Source organism: Octopus sinensis, linkage group LG13, assembly GCF_006345805.1.
Source record: "Octopus sinensis linkage group LG13, ASM634580v1, whole genome shotgun sequence".
Lineage (NCBI taxonomy): Eukaryota > Metazoa > Mollusca > Cephalopoda > Octopoda > Octopodidae > Octopus > Octopus sinensis.
Genome location: NC_043009.1, coordinates 9,824,281 through 9,841,042, shown reverse-complemented (window position 1 = coordinate 9,841,042; position 16,762 = coordinate 9,824,281). Strand labels below are relative to the sequence as shown.

General features: G+C 43.1%; 1 protein-coding gene across 2 annotated transcripts in view; it reads left to right on the top strand.

Annotated features, from left to right (window-relative positions):
* Positions 1 to 16,762, top strand: part of LOC115218354 (synaptojanin-1-like) — a 142,007-nt gene that overhangs the window by 94,535 nt on the left and 30,710 nt on the right. For both annotated transcript variants that reach the window (XM_029788115.2, XM_029788116.2), the window contains exons 11-13: positions 276 to 464; positions 3,145 to 3,247; positions 12,754 to 12,894. In XM_029788115.2, the coding sequence (XP_029643975.1) occupies positions 276 to 464; positions 3,145 to 3,247; positions 12,754 to 12,894 (433 nt within the window). The remainder of the gene's footprint in view (positions 1 to 275; positions 465 to 3,144; positions 3,248 to 12,753; positions 12,895 to 16,762) is intronic.

The following is a 16,762-nucleotide window of genomic DNA, read 5'->3' as shown; positions in this document are numbered from 1 at the left end:
TAGGCGAGGGGCTGCACCCGGCTCCATTGTCTGTTTTGGCATGGTTTGTATAGCTGGATGCTCTTCCTAATGCCAACCATTTTACAGAGTGTACTGGGTGCTTTTTACATGGCACCAGCACCAGTGCTCTTTATGTGACACCACCACAGGTCCTTTCTATGTGGTACCATCACCAGTACTTGTTATGTGGTAACATATTTTTACTCTTGTAGATTTTTTTAAAGATTTATCATTAAAAAAAACCTAATAATAATTTTTTTGCAATGTTTTTCTAGCACCGGAAGGAATTCTTAGAGAAATGGTAGCACGACATAGGGAGTACACCAAACTTGAAAAACTCCGCGTCTGCTGTGGTACATGGAATGTAAATGGTGGGACTCATTTCCGCAGCATTGCTTTCAAGAAAGAAAAACTCACTGACTGGCTGTTAGACGCCCACACGTGCTGCAGAAATCTGTTTCCTGGTAAGGATGCTTGTTTTTATTTAAGAAAAAAAAAATGATTAAGGACTTTTGAATGAACAATTTTATTTCAAGACAAAATGAGTTGCAGACTATAGAAAAAGCGACTGGCCATCAGTGTAGGCAGGAAAAATAAGTATACTGATATGGACATAAATAGTGAATGCTGGGTAAAAATAAATACCAGATGATGGTATCAGGCAAGCTGGCAGAAATGTTAGTACGCCCGGGTGAAATGCTTAACGTATTTCATCTGCTGTTACGTTCTGAATTCAAATTCTGTCAAGGTCAACTTTGCCTCTCATCCTTTCAAGGTCGATAAATCAAGTACCAGCTATGCAATGGAGTCAATATAATCGACTTAATCCGTTTGTCCTCTCTGTGTTTAGCCCCTTGTGGGTAGTAAAGAAATAGGTATTTCGTCTGCCGTTACATTCTGAGTTCAAATTCCGCCAAGATCAACTTTGCCTTTCAACCTTTTGGGGTCGATAAATTAAGTACCAGCTATGCACTGGGCTCGATGTAATTGACTTAATCCCTTTGTCTGTCTTTGTTTGTCCCCCTATGTTTAGCCCCTTGTGGGCAATAAAGAAATCAGATAATGGTATCAAAAGGTACTGGAAATGTATCATATCTTTGGTGAAGGTGCATGGCTGAGTGGTTAGGTTATTTGGCTCACGATTGTAGGGTCATGAGTTCAATTCCTGGCAGTGCATTGAGTTCTTGAGCAAGACACTTTATTTCTCATTGCTCCAGTCCATTCAGCTGGTAAAAATGAGTATTTCAAAGGGCCAGTTTTGTCATTCTGTGTCACATTGAATCTCCCTGAGAACTACATTGATGGTACACATGTCTGTGGAGTGCTCGGCCACTTGCGCATCAATGTCATGAACAACCTGTTCTGTTGATTAGGTCGACTGGAACACTCTTTGCCGAAACTGACAGAGAACCAGTCATTAATGGAAAACTTCATTAAATGGACTTTGGATGATTATGGATAGCTTTCCAAATAAAATAACAAATGATTGAGACGTATATAGCAATGGTGTATGGGGAAATGTAATCATTTCCTGCCAGCTTGATTGTTGGAAAAGTTGTTTCTAATATTTCTAATACTGATTGTTAGAGTAATGGTGGTGGTGGTGGTGCTGGTTTGTTTGTTTGTTTGTTGAGCGAATCGCTCTTCGTCCTGGGAGAAGTCCGAAACGTGGTCTTTTGCTATTCGTAAGACCCACAGAAGAGAAAGCAGGTCAACCCTTGACACCGAGAGCATCGACGGATGGATGAATGCGCATCCAGGCTCAGCGGTTGCGTAGGAAATCGGGGATAAGAAACAGGAAGAAAGAGTGAGGGAAAGCTAGGGCGAAAGAGTACAACAGGGGTCGCCACCAGCCCCTGCCGGAGCCTTGTGGAGCTTTAGGTGTTTTCGCTCAATAAACACACATATCGCCCGGTCTCGGAATCGAAACCATGATCCTCCGACTGCGAATCCGCTGCCCTAACCATTGAGGATGGTGGTGGTGGTGGTGGTGGTGGCGGTGGCGGCGGCGGCAGCGGCGGCATCATCTCATTGTAATGTCATATATCATCGTCATACATCATCATCAACATCATCATGATATAATGTCCATTTCCATCCTAGCATAGGTTGGACAGTACGGTAGGAGCTGGTTAGGCAAGGGGCTGCACCCGGCTCCATTGTCTGTTTTGGCATGGTTTGTATAGCTGGATGCTCTTCCTAATGCCAACCATTTTACAGAGTGTACTGGGTGCTTTTTACATGGCACCAGCACCAGTGCTCTTTATGTGACACCACCACAGGTCCTTTTTATGTGGTACCATCACCGGTGCTTTTTATTTGGTATCAACACTGGTGCTTTTGGTGTGGCACCAACACCAATACTTCTGACATAGTACCAGCACCAGTGCTTTTTACATATATGCTAAATTTAAAGGCAAATTCACAGCAGTTATTGTGGAGAAAATAAATTTCTCTGTTGGTAAAAAGATGTAAAATCACATCTGCCCAATGCTACACATTATCAGATTCCCAGGCGTGTTTCTAGTTCTTTAGTCATTAACAATGATAAATACCAAAGAGAAGCAACTCTGGACAGACTTAATTAAAGCTGTAGTCAACAACATTGATGGAGTCACACTATTAGACTGCCAGGTTGGAAAATTTTTCAGCAGTATCAGTGCCAAGCAGTGTTTAGATATAAGCATACATTAGGTTTGTTAAATTGTATTTGTGACCTATTTCAGCTTCTAAAGGCAAATTGACTGCAGTTACTATGGAGAAAATAAATCTTTCTTGAGGCAAAAATGGTGTAAAAACCCTATATCTGCCCAGTCAGATACCCAGATGCTTTTCAGTTTTTTTAGCCATTATCAATGTTGGATTCCCTGATACATCTCTAGCTCTTTAGCCAAAGAGAAGTAACTCTGGACAGACTTAATTAATGCCATCGTTTTAACTAAAACACAGTCAACAACATTGATGGAGTTGCACCAGGAAACCATTTAGAAGTTCTCTCATCAATTCAAACCTTTGCTCTATCTTTTACCATTTCTACGTAATTACATAAGTGCATGTTCGTTTTATTCTTACGGTCATTCTGTCATTACACCTTGATGTATTTTTCTCTTTTTTTACACCTTTTATTTCATTTTGCTTTTCTAGATTCCTTAGACCAAAATGCTGACTTCAGTTACCCAGCTGATATTTTCGCTATTGGATTTGAAGAAATAGTTGATCTTAATGCAAGTAACATTGTCAGAGCCAGGTAAACAGTTGTTTTATTGATTTGGTTCAATTTTATATCACATATCATCATCATCATTGTTCGACCGTGGTCGAGACAATGGAATTTACCATGCTACGCCAGACTTCACAGTCCATCATAGCATTACGGAGGTCCTGTTGCTGGATGCCTGTATCCCTGGAGATTACATCAGGGTAGGAGAGTGTGCGCCCTCTGGTATCGCGAGTAGATGGCTTCCAGAGGAGAAGAGTAGAAATTGCCTCGTTTTCAGCTCTACAACAATGTCCAGCAAACTGGACTCTCCTACCTTTCACAAGAGATGATACAGGTGGTAGTTTCCCTATATATTTGCACTTTGGTTGGATGACGCTTCCACGAGAGATTTTGAGCTCTCATAAGGAGGCGAGTGTAAGTTCCATCCAACCACCTCTCAAGCTTCTTTGATAACGTCCAGGTTTCTGAGCCATATAGTAGAATTGGCTCGACAGTATATCACGTACACTGCATTCTGTGAACAATTTTCAAAGGCTGCCACTGGTTCGCTGTATTTAACTCTTTGGCTTTTGGATTATTCTGTTAAATGTAATACTTATCTATTCATGTTTTGAATAAATCGTGTGTAACGTGAAAGGATCTATCATCGAAACACTGGCAGGGTGTCGAGATCCTTTCTAGTCACATACAAAAATTCTTGTAGAAAACAAACAGACGAAACTCAGGTTAAAGGTGAACAGACAACTTGGTTTATTGATTCATGGTTGTACGTTGTCTGATGGGGGAATAGACAGCCTCTGATATATGCTGGTGTTGGTCGTTGAGGTTGGTTGAAGTTGGTTGAAGCTGGTGTGTGGCTGTCAGAGCCAGGAAAACCGTGACCGATCGCAGTGCTGTCTTGAGCCGAAGAGAGAGATTTGAGGTTCGCGGGCTCGAGAGATGTTTTCCCGCACATGCGCATGGGGAAGACTTCCGGTGGCCACCCGGAAGTAGTCCCATTCTGCGCATGCGCGCCGAACCCTACACAGTAGCATCACTACAGGGCTCCCCTCCGAGTGCGAAGTACGGCAACCAGAATATTGTGGTGGTGCTGCAGAAAACAGAAGGCTTGCCGATCCCCCAGAAGACTTGGTACATACTATTATACAATAAGAAACATTTTTAAGAAAGTTAAATGTAAATTGTTTTTGAAAGTTTCTTGGGCCAATGCACTGTTTTGCCCGATTTTGTAACATACGGTGTGCTCGGGGCACCCGTTGACGGCGAGGGTGGTGTTGTAGGAGCCGGTGAAGGTGTTTGTGCAGGTGAAGGCGTTTGTGCAGGTGAAAGTGTTGTTAAAGGTGCATAGGTGGGTGTGTCAAGGTTGTCATCAAAAGATGAAGACGTCTCAAAATGTGCCTTTTTTAAACGGTCCACGGAAACGGTCTCCGAACGACCATTTATCTCAATCGTGAAAACCTTTGGTGTGCGAGAAAGCACACGAAAAGGTCCTTTATAGGGAGAAACAAGTGGGCCCTTCACAGAATCGTCCCGAACAAAAACATGCGACCAGGTGTTCATATCCGGTGGAAGATGGGACGGTGGAGATTGCTTTCTGGGAAGCATGGGCGGAAGGTTTGAAAAATATTCCCGCAGTCTGGTGACATAGGTCGCCGGATCATGGGGCGGGGAAGTGTCTGGCACCAACATCGTACCGGGCAATGCCAGTGTGGTACCATACAGCAGCTCTCAGCAGAAAACCCCAGGTCTGCCTTGACAGCAGTCCGACAGCCGAGAAGCACAATGGGCAGAAATTCGATCCAGGACTGTGGGTCCGAAGAGGCACGAAGAGCGGCCTTGAGCTGTCTATGGAACCGCTCAACCAATCCATTAGACGCTGGATGGTAGCTTGTGGTGTGGATATGGTGCATACCCAAAATTCGCGACAATTCGCGAAATAGCGAGGCCTCAAACTGTCGTCCACGATCAGTTGTCAATCGGGACGGGACTCCGAAGCGAGAAATCCAGTTTGAAACGAAAGCTCGCGCAACAGTCTCAGCAGAAATGTCTGCTATCGGAATGGCTTCTGGCCAGCGGGAGAAACGATCGACACAAGTTAATAGATAAGAGAACCCGCGACTCACAGGCCATGGTCCAACCAGATCGATGTGGACATGGCGAAAACGGGCCTCCGTGGGGGGAAATTGTCCAAGCGGGGCACGAACGTGCCGTTGAATCTTGGACCGTTGACACTTGGAGCAGGTGCGTGTCCAAGAAGTAATTGTGCGACGCATATTCGGCCAGAAAAACCGAGCAGTGATTAGTTGAGGGTGGCAGCGATGCCAGGATGTGATAAGGAGTGCAGTGCTTCAAACACTGAGCGTTGATGGGTCTCAGGCACCAGTGGCCTGGGAGATCCAGTTGAAGAGTGTCACAAGAATGGTGCCTTCGGCTGACGGAAGCGGAAGGTAGGAAAACTGGCAACAGGAGAACTTGGGAGAAGTTAAATCTAACGACGCCAAAGGTGGCTGCTCCTGCGATATGGCAGCTAAATCGATAGCAGCAGGAGACGAAAGGGCGCAAACTGGAAGGCGAGAGAGAGCGTCAGCAGGAACGTTCTCTTTTCCAGGTATGTGTCGAATGTTGCTAGTAAATTGAGAGATAAAATCCAGGTGCCGAAAAGCACGGGGTGAGAGTTTGTCCGTTTTGAAAACAGGGCAAACGTAAGGGGCTTGTGATCCGTATAGATCACAAAATCTCGCCCTTCAAGTTGATGCTGGAAATGACGACCGATAGATAGATCGCTAGGAGCTCACGATCAAAGGTGCTGTATCGTCGTTCAGCTGGTTGCAGTTGACGGGAAAAGAAGGCTAGAGGTCGAACATGGTCATCCACTGTGTGTTGTAACACAGCGCCAATCGCAGTGTCCGATGCGTCCACAGTCAAAGAGAGAGAAGCCAGGAACTGGATGTGCAAGCAAAGAAACAGAAGCCAGCTCCTTCTTAATGGACTCAAAGGCTGTCACTGCCTCAACAGAGAGGGTGACTTGACTGTCCTTTCTAGGAGAGTCCTTTAACAGCCTGGTGAGATGTAGCAGCTTATCTGCACAACCGGGAATGAAGCGTCGGTAGAAATTGACCATCCCTAGATAATGCCTGAGCTGGCGCAAGGAAGTGGGGGGTGCGATGCGTTGAATGGCATCGACTTTTGACGAGAGGGGGCTGATTCCAGTCGAATCAATATGATGCCCTAGAAAATCTAGGGAAGAGCGTCTGAAAACACACTTGTCGGGGTTTATGCGTATGCTATACGCGCGAAGACGCTGGAAGAGTTGAGAAAGGTGCCGGAGATGATTTTCTCGTGTGTCGCTCGCAATGAGTATGTCATCGACATAGGCAAACACAAAATCAAGACCGCGGACAACCTCATCAATGAAACGCTGGAAGGTGCTAGTAGCATTCCGCAAACCGAAACTCATGTACAAAAACTCAAAACACCCAAACGGGGTAGTGATTGCAGTTTTTGGAACGTCGGCTGGGTTGACCGGTATTTGGTGGTAAGCGCGTATCAGATCGACCTTCGAAAAAATGGTACAACCATGGAGATTTGCTGTAAAGTCCCGGAGATTTCTAATCGGATAGCGATCGGCTATTGTGACGGCATTGAGGCGTCGATAGTCTCCAACCGGGCGAAAATCAGACTCGCCCTTTCGCGCCAAATGAAGGGGAGATGCCCATGGGCTGGTGGAGGGGCATATAAGGCCAAGTTGAAGCATGTGCTCAAACTCGGCTCTGGCCGTTTTAAGTCGGTCTGGCGCTAGGCGCCGGGGGCGTGAGAATACAGGTGGCCCATTGGTGGTGATGAAATGGAGGGTCGAGTGGGTAGGCTTTTCCGGTTTAAAGGCAATGTCCACTAGCTCCGGAAATGAAACCAAAAGAGAGTGAAAAGGGTCTCCAGAGGTGGCAACAAAGAATGTCGGGCTAAGAACCGCAGTGGTGGAACTCCCAGTCGGTGTAGAGAGCGACGTCGTGCTATCAAGAAGCCTCCGACGCCTGACATCCACCAATAGGTTAAACCTATCCAGGAAATCAGCGCCGAGAATAGGATGCGGGATGTCAGCGATGACGAAAACCCATCGAAAGTCTCGACGAAGGTCGAGGCGCAGCGAAATCTGACCGTAAGTGGCTATGGGAGACGAGTCAATAGCATGCAAGACAATCGAAGAGCGCTTGGGCTTGTCTGCAGCCAGACGAAGGGGCCAGATGCTGCAACAGGAGCCGGTGTCTACCATGAAGAATGTCTTCGACACCAGATCTTTTACATAGAATGCACGATGTTTGGGAAACGAGATGGAAGAAGGTGACGTGCTCACCTCCTCCGGATTTAGTTTTCCGAGGGCTTGAAAGTGCACGGCTGGGTACACCGATCTGCCTTCTCGGCATATCTCGAATGGTACCAGCACCAGCCGGAACGAGAAACAGAGTCACTCCGACTGCGGGAAATAGAGCTACTGCGACTACGAGATTGGCGTCCGATCGCACGGCACAGATCATCGATCCTCCGCGTAAGCGCGTCGATGTTCTCGGCCAGTTTATCGTTCGTCGGAGGGGTCGGGGGGGGCTCTGTACATGCGTACAGGCCCCGCGAGGGAGATGGGCGCGAAAACTCCAACACTTTGTCGGCCATCGTGGCGATCTGGTCCACAGACACAGCATCCAGTGCCGTGGCCAACATTGTCTGCACGTGGGCAGGCAGCCTTGAGAAAAATATCTTGCGTAAGAGCGGCGCGTCAGCGGCGTTGCCGCTTAGCTCTCTTAGATGGCGCAGAAATTGGGATGGAGTTCTGTCCCCTAACTGCTCGTCGGCCATCAGTTCATTAAACTGACTTTCCTCTGAGCGCGTGTTGCGACGGAGGATCTCCGCCTTTACTGACGCATATGTGGCGTCAGGATGGGGACTCACAATGAGATCCCTGACCGATGTTGCGAGCCGGGAGGGCAAACTTGAAAACAGTAGATGTAACTGCTGTTGTGGCGGAATGGTATGCGCGGCAAAGTGTGATTCCACCTGTGCAAACCACAGCCCCGCATCCCCCGTAAATGAAGGCAAACCTGAAGCCATGCCTTTGTCGGAAGGAGTCTGTGAGAAGGGGGCAGAAGGTATGGTCGAGAAACGGAGAGAGAACACGTGGAACCGAGAAGGCAATTCAAAACTGTGTTTGTGTGTGCACCTCGTGGGTAGCAAAAAAAAAAAAAAAAGGAATAAGTGTGTACAAGGAAAACAAAATACAGAAAGGAAAAATGAATGTGTGTGTGTTTTCTTTTTTTTTTTTTTTTTTTGTACTGTGTGCGATGAATAAGGCTATTTGACCCACCTCGCCGTGCTGAAAAGGAGAAAATAGGAAAATAAATGTGAATTTCCGCGCTCTTCGGCCCCAAAAAAACCTGTTCGCTGTGTCTTCTTCTATCCTGTTCTTTTTCTCAACTAGGGGTCACCAATTGTAACGTGAAAGGATCTATCATCGAAACACTGGCAGGGTGTCGAGATCCTTTCTAGTCACATACAAAAATTCTTGTAGAAAACAAACAGACGAAACTCAGGTTAAAGGTGAACAGACAACTTGGTTTATTGATTCATGGTTGTACGTTGTCTGATGGGGGAATAGACAGCCTCTGATATATTGCTGGTGTTGGTCGTTGAGGTTGGTTGAAGTTGGTTGAAGCTGGTGTGTGGCTGTCAGAGCCAGGAAAACCGTGACCGATCGCAGTGCTGTCTTGAGCCGAAGAGAGAGATTTGAGGTTCGCGGGCTCGAGAGATGTTTTCCCGCACATGCGCATGGGGAAGACTTCCGGTGGCCACCCGGAAGTAGTCCCATTCTGCGCATGCGCGCCGAACCCTACACAGTAGCATCACTACACGTGCATTTATCTTGCAGTTTTGAGATTTTGGTGATGTGATTGTATATATTTAGAATGGCATTGCAGGGTGGGTGTGAGAGGCTGGATCTGATTGGTTTAAATGCTAATGGGTTAATGATGGTGAGAGTGACAAGGGACCATCTGTGTAACTCAAGCATAACAAACATCTCAAGGTATTTTTGTTTGACAACAACAGGTTGTCAGATTTCCTTACACACACACATACATACACAAATAATGGGTTTTCATGCTAAAAGTATTCCATAGATCTTTGTCTTTGTTACAAAGGATTCAGTGTCTTTTTGTTTTTTAAATGGTAGAATTCGATTTCAGGAATGTTTGATTGCTATTTCTAGCAGGAATGATATCCATCCATAGAGATTTTGCCTCGATAAACTTTGTCTGATCCATGCAAGTATAGAAAAGTAGATGCTAAAGCAACATGGTGATGAGGATGAGGCTATGATAGACATCATTTGTCAAAGATATCACTAAATGGGATACAAAAAATAAAATGTTTGCAAAGTAAACTTCTTAACCACACAGCTAAGTTTGTGCCCATGAATAAGGTGGTAAATCATTTTAAATTATAAAGTATTGCATACTGGGTGCATAGCTTAGTGGTTAGGGTATTCGGCTCACGATCACAAGGTCATGAGTTCAATTCCCAACAATGTGTTGTGTCCTTGAGCAAGACACTTTATTTCACATTGCACCAGTCCACTCAGCTGGCAAAAATGAGTAGTACCGTAAATCTTTGAGTATAGTCTGCCCTTGAGTATAATACGCAGGGGATTTTTAGGGGGCTGTACCTCTGAAAAACCTAAACCTTATGTATAATACACACCCCTTCTCTAACTTGAGTCAAGGAGGTCTATATAATGTCCTTGGTTTGTAAAAATGTATACGGGAACATCCTTTACTATTGCAGCATGGAAGGTGTTTATAAGCCATTTAAGAAACACAAAAACAGTGTGATTCACTAGCATGAAGTTTTATCAGTGAACAGGTCGCGGTCTCAAAGTGACGAAAATATTTTGACAAATTAAATTTAAATGTTGAAGTGAATCTAACGGTTTTTGTGTGTTTCTTAAATGGCTTATAAACACCTTCCACGCTGCAAATGTTTTCGTTCCAGCACACGATCTCAGATCAGATCACTCGCTATGCAAGTACATGTCCGTAAATCCTTTATTATTATTGTACATATAACATAATGCAAATGTGTAGCTTTTTTGGGACATTTTGTTTGCAGAAAATAAAGAATTAACAGTAATAACGTTTAATAAATGTTGCTTACTGCAATTTATGGATGATTTAAGGTATTTTTGCACCCGACATCACAAAATGTGTTTGAATAAACATTGCCGGACAGCAAATAGAGACTCGGAAATTGCTTAGAAAATATTTTTCATTTTTAACCTCGTATATAGTACACACTAGGGATTTTGACCTTTCAATTTTGGGGAAAAAATGCGGATTATACTCAAGGATTTATGGTATTTGTATTTCAAAGGGTCAGCGTTGTCACATTCTGTGTCATGCTGAATCTCCCAGAGAAGTATGTTAAGGGTACACATGTCTGTGGAGTTCTCAGCCAGTTGCTTGTTAATTTCATGAGCAAGCTGTTCTTTTGATCAGATCAACTGTGACCCTTGTAGTTGTAACCAATGGAGTGTTTAGTAGCAGTGATAGTATATTATTTACATATGAGGTATATATTGTCTGGATATGAAGTGTGTCTGACAAATGAAGTGAGTTCATGGCTCGCAGGACGGCCTGCTCTGCTAACCTTGGATCGTAGGGTGACCTGCTGTGCTTGAGGAGACTTATTGAGTCAAGTACATCAACAACAAAATAAAAATCAAATAGATATTGTAACTGTGATACCCGTGCCAGTGGCACGTTGGGCTTTACAGAGGAAATGATGAAAGACCGAGACCCCTGAGATGGACATCTCTTGTAGTCACCCTATATTCTGTCAATATGGAGTCGAAGGAAAAAATGAATGAATGGTGTGGAAGCATAACAGAATGCAGTATTAAGAATTCTAATTGTATTCATTCTGAGTTCATATTCTTCTGTGGCCTACTTTGTTTTCCATTCCTTCAATCCATAAATATGTAAGACATGTTCTGGAATCAATTCCATCAATAATACCCCGTTCATATAAATTTGTATGAATGTAGAAATTGGATGACATTACAATTATTTATTTTTTCTCTGAGATTCATCATCATCATTTAACATCTGTTGTCCATGCTGGCATGGGTTGAGTGGTGTGACCAAAGCTGGCATGCTGGTGGGCTGCACCAGACCCCAGTCTGATTTCGCATGACTTTTATAGCTGGATACCCTTCCTAACACCAACCACTTTACAGAGTGTACTGGGTGCTTTTACATGGCGCTGCACAGATGCGTTTATGTGGTGCCACATGGGTGCTTTATGTGGCACCACATGGATGTTTTACGTGGCGCCACACAAGGACTTTTACATGGCATTGCACAGGCACTTTTACATGGTATCACACAGGCACTTTTATGTGGAACCGCACAGACACGTTTACGTGGCACTGCACAGGCACTTTTATGTGAGACTGCACAGGCACTTTTACATGGTACTGCACAGGCACTTTTACGTGGTACCGCACAGGCACTTTTACATGGTACTGCACAGGCACTTTTACGTGGTACCGCACAGGCACTTTTACATGGTACTGCACAGGCACTTTTACGTGGTACCGCACAGGCACTTTTACATGGTACTGCACAGGCACTTTTATGTGAGACTGCACAGGCACTTTTACATGGTACTGCACAGGCACTTTTACGTGGTACCACACAGGCACTTTTACATGGTACTGCACAGGCACTTTTACGTGGTACCGCACAGGCACTTTTACATGGTACTGCACAGGCACTTTTACGTGGTACCGCACAGGCACTTTTACATGGTACTGCACAGGCACTTTTACGTGGTACCGCACAGGCACTTTTACATGGTACTGCACAGGCACTTTTACATGGTACTGCACAGGCACTTTTACGTGGTACCGCACAGGCACTTTTACATGGTACTGCACAGGCACTTTTACGTGGTACCGCACAGGCACTTTTACATGGTACTGCACAGGCACTTTTACGTGGTACCGCACAGGCACTTTTACATGGTACCGCACAGGCACTTTTATGTGACACCGCACAGGCACTTTTATGTGGCAGCCCACAGGTACCTTTACGTGACACATTTAAACATTTAGCCCTTTAACATTCAGATTAATCTGTCAAATGTAATACTTATTTATTAACATTGTTTTCAATTAACCACGCATTATATCTTGTAGCTTCAAGTTTTCAATGATGTAATTGTTTATATTTACAATGACATTGTAAGATAGGTGTGAGATGCCAGATCTGGCAAGGCTGAACACAAAACAGAATATTTGGCTGGATATGGCCAGTTTAAATGCTAATGGGTCAGACAAACATTATCACATTCTGTAAGGGTTAGACAAACATTATCACATTCTGTTTGTGGTTGTCATACAAAGCAAAATTTATTCCTTATTGCTTTTGTTTTTTAATATTGAAATTCAAAATATGTGCTATCATTTCATTTATTTATTTTTCTTCTAGCACGGAAAATTCCCGTGAATGGCAAAATGAAATTCAAAAGACAATTTCTCGAGAGTACAAATATATTCCATTAGCAACAATCCAGCTTGTAGGAGTTTGCCTAATCTTATTTATCAGACCACATCTGGCGCCATTAATCTCGTGAGTTAAAGATTTCACACTATTTGATTTTTATGAAAGCTTTTTTTCTTTTTCTTTTAATTCTCATTAACAGGTATGACCGTGTGGTTAATAAGCTTGCTTCCCAATCATGTGGTCTTGAGTTCAGTTCCACTGCATAGCACCTTGGGCAAATGTCTTCTACTATCATCCTGCGTTGGCCAAAGGATTGTGAATAGACTTGCTAGATTTGAAAGAAGCCTGTTGTATCTATGTCTGTGTTTGTGTGTGTGTGTGTGTGTGTGTGTGTTGTGTGTGTGTGTGTGTGTGTGTGTGTGTGCATGCCCTTGTTTTGGCATCATGTGATGGTTGTAAAGAAGCATCACTATCATACAAGCGATATTTGTGACTTCAGTCTTCATGAAAATATGTGTAACTCTAGGGAAATATTACCTTGCTTGGAAACAGGCGAAGGTTGGCAAAAGGCTGGACAGCTGGACGTGGAAAATTTTCCTCATTGAATTCCATCAGACCCATGAAAGCATCAAAAAGTGAACTTTAAATGAGGATAATGACAAAAACTTAATTAGCAATGTTTGCAATTAAGAATCTCAAATCCTATTATCATGATGCTGCAGATGTGCTAATAATTAGTTTAAATCTCTCCATAGAGTTTATTAAAACTAGCAGTATCACCCGGCGTTGCTCAGGTTTGTAAGGGAAATAACTATATAAGCATTTTTAGAGAGTTATAGCCAAAAAGTAGCAAAAAAATGCATTAAAAATGGAAAAAAAATTATGGTAAATTTTTTTTTAAATCGTTGACTCATCGTAGACATTTTTAGAGAGTTACTTCCCTTATATAATAGCGAAAAAAATGCATTAAAATGGAAAAAAATGATGGTAAATTTTTTTTTAAATTGTAGACTCATTGTAGACGGGCGCTAATACCCAGAAGGGCTCGATATGAATCACGACTATAAGATACCCAGTTTTGGTTAAACTGCACCGCAATATGTGGGAGTAGTTAGGAATCTAAATCGTAGGAGACAGACAGCACACAACTTCACTTTTATATATAAAGATATTATTGTGTTTCAATAATTAACATTTAAACTGGGGTCAATGTAATCAACTTATCCACTCCCTCGAAATCGCTGGCATTGTGTCAAAATTTGAAACCAATTATATTGTTGTGTGTCAATAATTAACATAATAATTAACAGGCATAGGAGTGGCTGTGTGGTAAGTAGCTTGCTAACCAACCACACAGTTCCGGGTTCAGTCCCACCACTTGGCACCTTGGGCAAGTGTCTTCTACTATAGCCTTGGGCCGACCAAAGCCTTGTGAGTGGATTTGGTTGACGGAAACTAAAAGAAGCCCATCGTATATATGTGTTTGTGTGTGTGTGTGTGTTTGTCCCCCCCAAACATCGCTTGACAACCGATGCTGGTGTATTTACGTCCCCGTAACTTACCGGTTCGGCAAAAGAGATTGATAGAATAAGTACTAGGCTTACGAAGAATATGTCCTGGGGTCAATTTGCTCGACTAAGGCGGTGCTCCAGCATGGCCACAATCAAATGACTGAAACAAGTAAAAGAGTATATAATTTAAGGTGGTGAGCCAGCAGAATCGTTAGCATGCCAGGCAAAATGCCTAGTGGTATTTTGCCTGTCTTTACAGCCTGAGTTCAAATGCTGCTGGAGTTGTCTTTGTATTTCATCCTTCTGGGGGCCAATAAAATTGGTACCAGTTGAAAGCTGGGGTTGATGAAATCAATTTATCCCCTCCCCCAAAATTGCTGGCCAAGATTTAATATCAGTAATTAATGTAGAATTTCTAATTAGTTATCATTGTGATAACTAAGGCACAGGAGTGACTGTGTAGTCAATAGCTTGCTAACCAACCACATGGTTCCGGGTTCAGTCCCACTGCGTGGCATCTTGGGCAAGTGTCTTCTGCTATAGCCCCGGGCCGACCAATGCCTTGTGAGTGGATTTGGTAGACGGAAACTGAAAGAAGCCTGTCGTATATATGTATATATATATATATATATATGTATGTGTGTGTGTTTGTGTGTCTGTGTTTGTCCCCCTAGCATTGCTTGACAACCTATGTGCTTATGTCCCCGTCACTTAGCGGTTCGGCAAAAGAGACTGATAGAATAAGTACTGGGCTTACAAAGAATAAGTCCCGGGGTCGAGTTGCTCGATTAAAGGCGGTGCTCCAGCATGGCCGCAGTCAAATGACTGAAACAAGTAAAAGAGTAAAAGAGTATACACATTAGATCATCAAGGGTTCTGAATCTTTTGGAGTTCAGCTCCTTCTTTTCCACTCAGTGGTAATTTACAAACACCTCATTTGCAGGTTTTCAATTAAAAATAAAGCTGTTTGTTTTAATGAAGTAGGAACAGGTGTGGCTGTCTGATTAAGAAGTTTGCTTCCCAAATACCTGGTTTCAGGTGTAGTCCTACTGCATGGCACCCTGGGCAAGTGTCTTCTGCTAAAACCCTGGGCCAACCAAATCCTTGTAAATGGATTTGGTTGATGGAAACTGAAAGGAGCCTGTTTTGTTTGTGTGTGTGTGTGTGTGTATATATATATATATATATATATATATATATATATTATATATATATATATATATATATGTATGTGTGTGTGTTTGTGTGTCTGTGTTTGTCCCCCTAGCATTGCTTGACAACCTATGTGCTTATGTCCCCGTCACTTAGCGGTTCGGCAAAAGAGACTGATAGAATAAGTACTGGGCTTACAAAGAATAAGTCCCGGGGTCGAGTTGCTCGATTAAAGGCGGTGCTCCAGCATGGCCGCAGTCAAATGACTGAAACAAGTAAAAGAGTAAAAGAGTATACACATTAGATCATCAAGGGTTCTGAATCTTTTGGAGTTCAGCTCCTTCTTTTCCACTCAGTGGTAATTTACAAACACCTCATTTGCAGGTTTTCAATTAAAAATAAAGCTGTTTGTTTTAATGAAGTAGGAACAGGTGTGGCTGTCTGATTAAGAAGTTTGCTTCCCAAATACCTGGTTTCAGGTGTAGTCCTACTGCATGGCACCCTGGGCAAGTGTCTTCTGCTAAAACCCTGGGCCAACCAAATCCTTGTAAATGGATTTGGTTGATGGAAACTGAAAGGAGCCTGTTTTGTTTGTGTGTGTGTGTGTATATATATATATATATATGTATATATATATATATATATATATAGGGAGAGTTTACCAAAAAAACAAAAGACGAAGACAGGTGGTATACAAAACAAACAGATGTATTAGTATAACGCTCAGGAATAGAAAAAGTCTTTTATGTTTCGAGCCTACGCTCTTTTACAGAAAGGGACACAGAAAAAACAAGAAGAGAAAAAAATGTGTGTAGTGGCTAACGATCTATCATGGCGTTTATATATATATATATATATATATATATATATATATATAACAGACAGAGGATGGACAAACAGACAAATGATACTATACACTTTGATTAATATGTCCACTCTATTGACAAATATATGAGTTCATATTTTTTCAGACTTATAGAATATTAGGCAATGTATGTGTGAGTGTGTGTTTTATTGTCTCTTTACACTGGCATCATGTGATAGTTGTAAATGAGTATCACCATCATAAAAGTGGTGTCCTTCATTTCTAATCTTCCGTGGAAACATGTTTGGCTATGAGGAATTATCAGCTTTCTGAGAAACAGGTGGAGGTTGGTGACAGGAAGTGCATCCAGCCATAGAAAAATCGTCCTCACCAAATTCCATCCACCCCAAGTTAGTAAAGAAAAGTGGATGTTAAAATGAAAAGGAAGCTAATTTTGTACAATTATTTATTATCCACACCATCCGATCGTGGCCGTTGCCAGCCCTACCTGGCCTCCGTGCCGGTG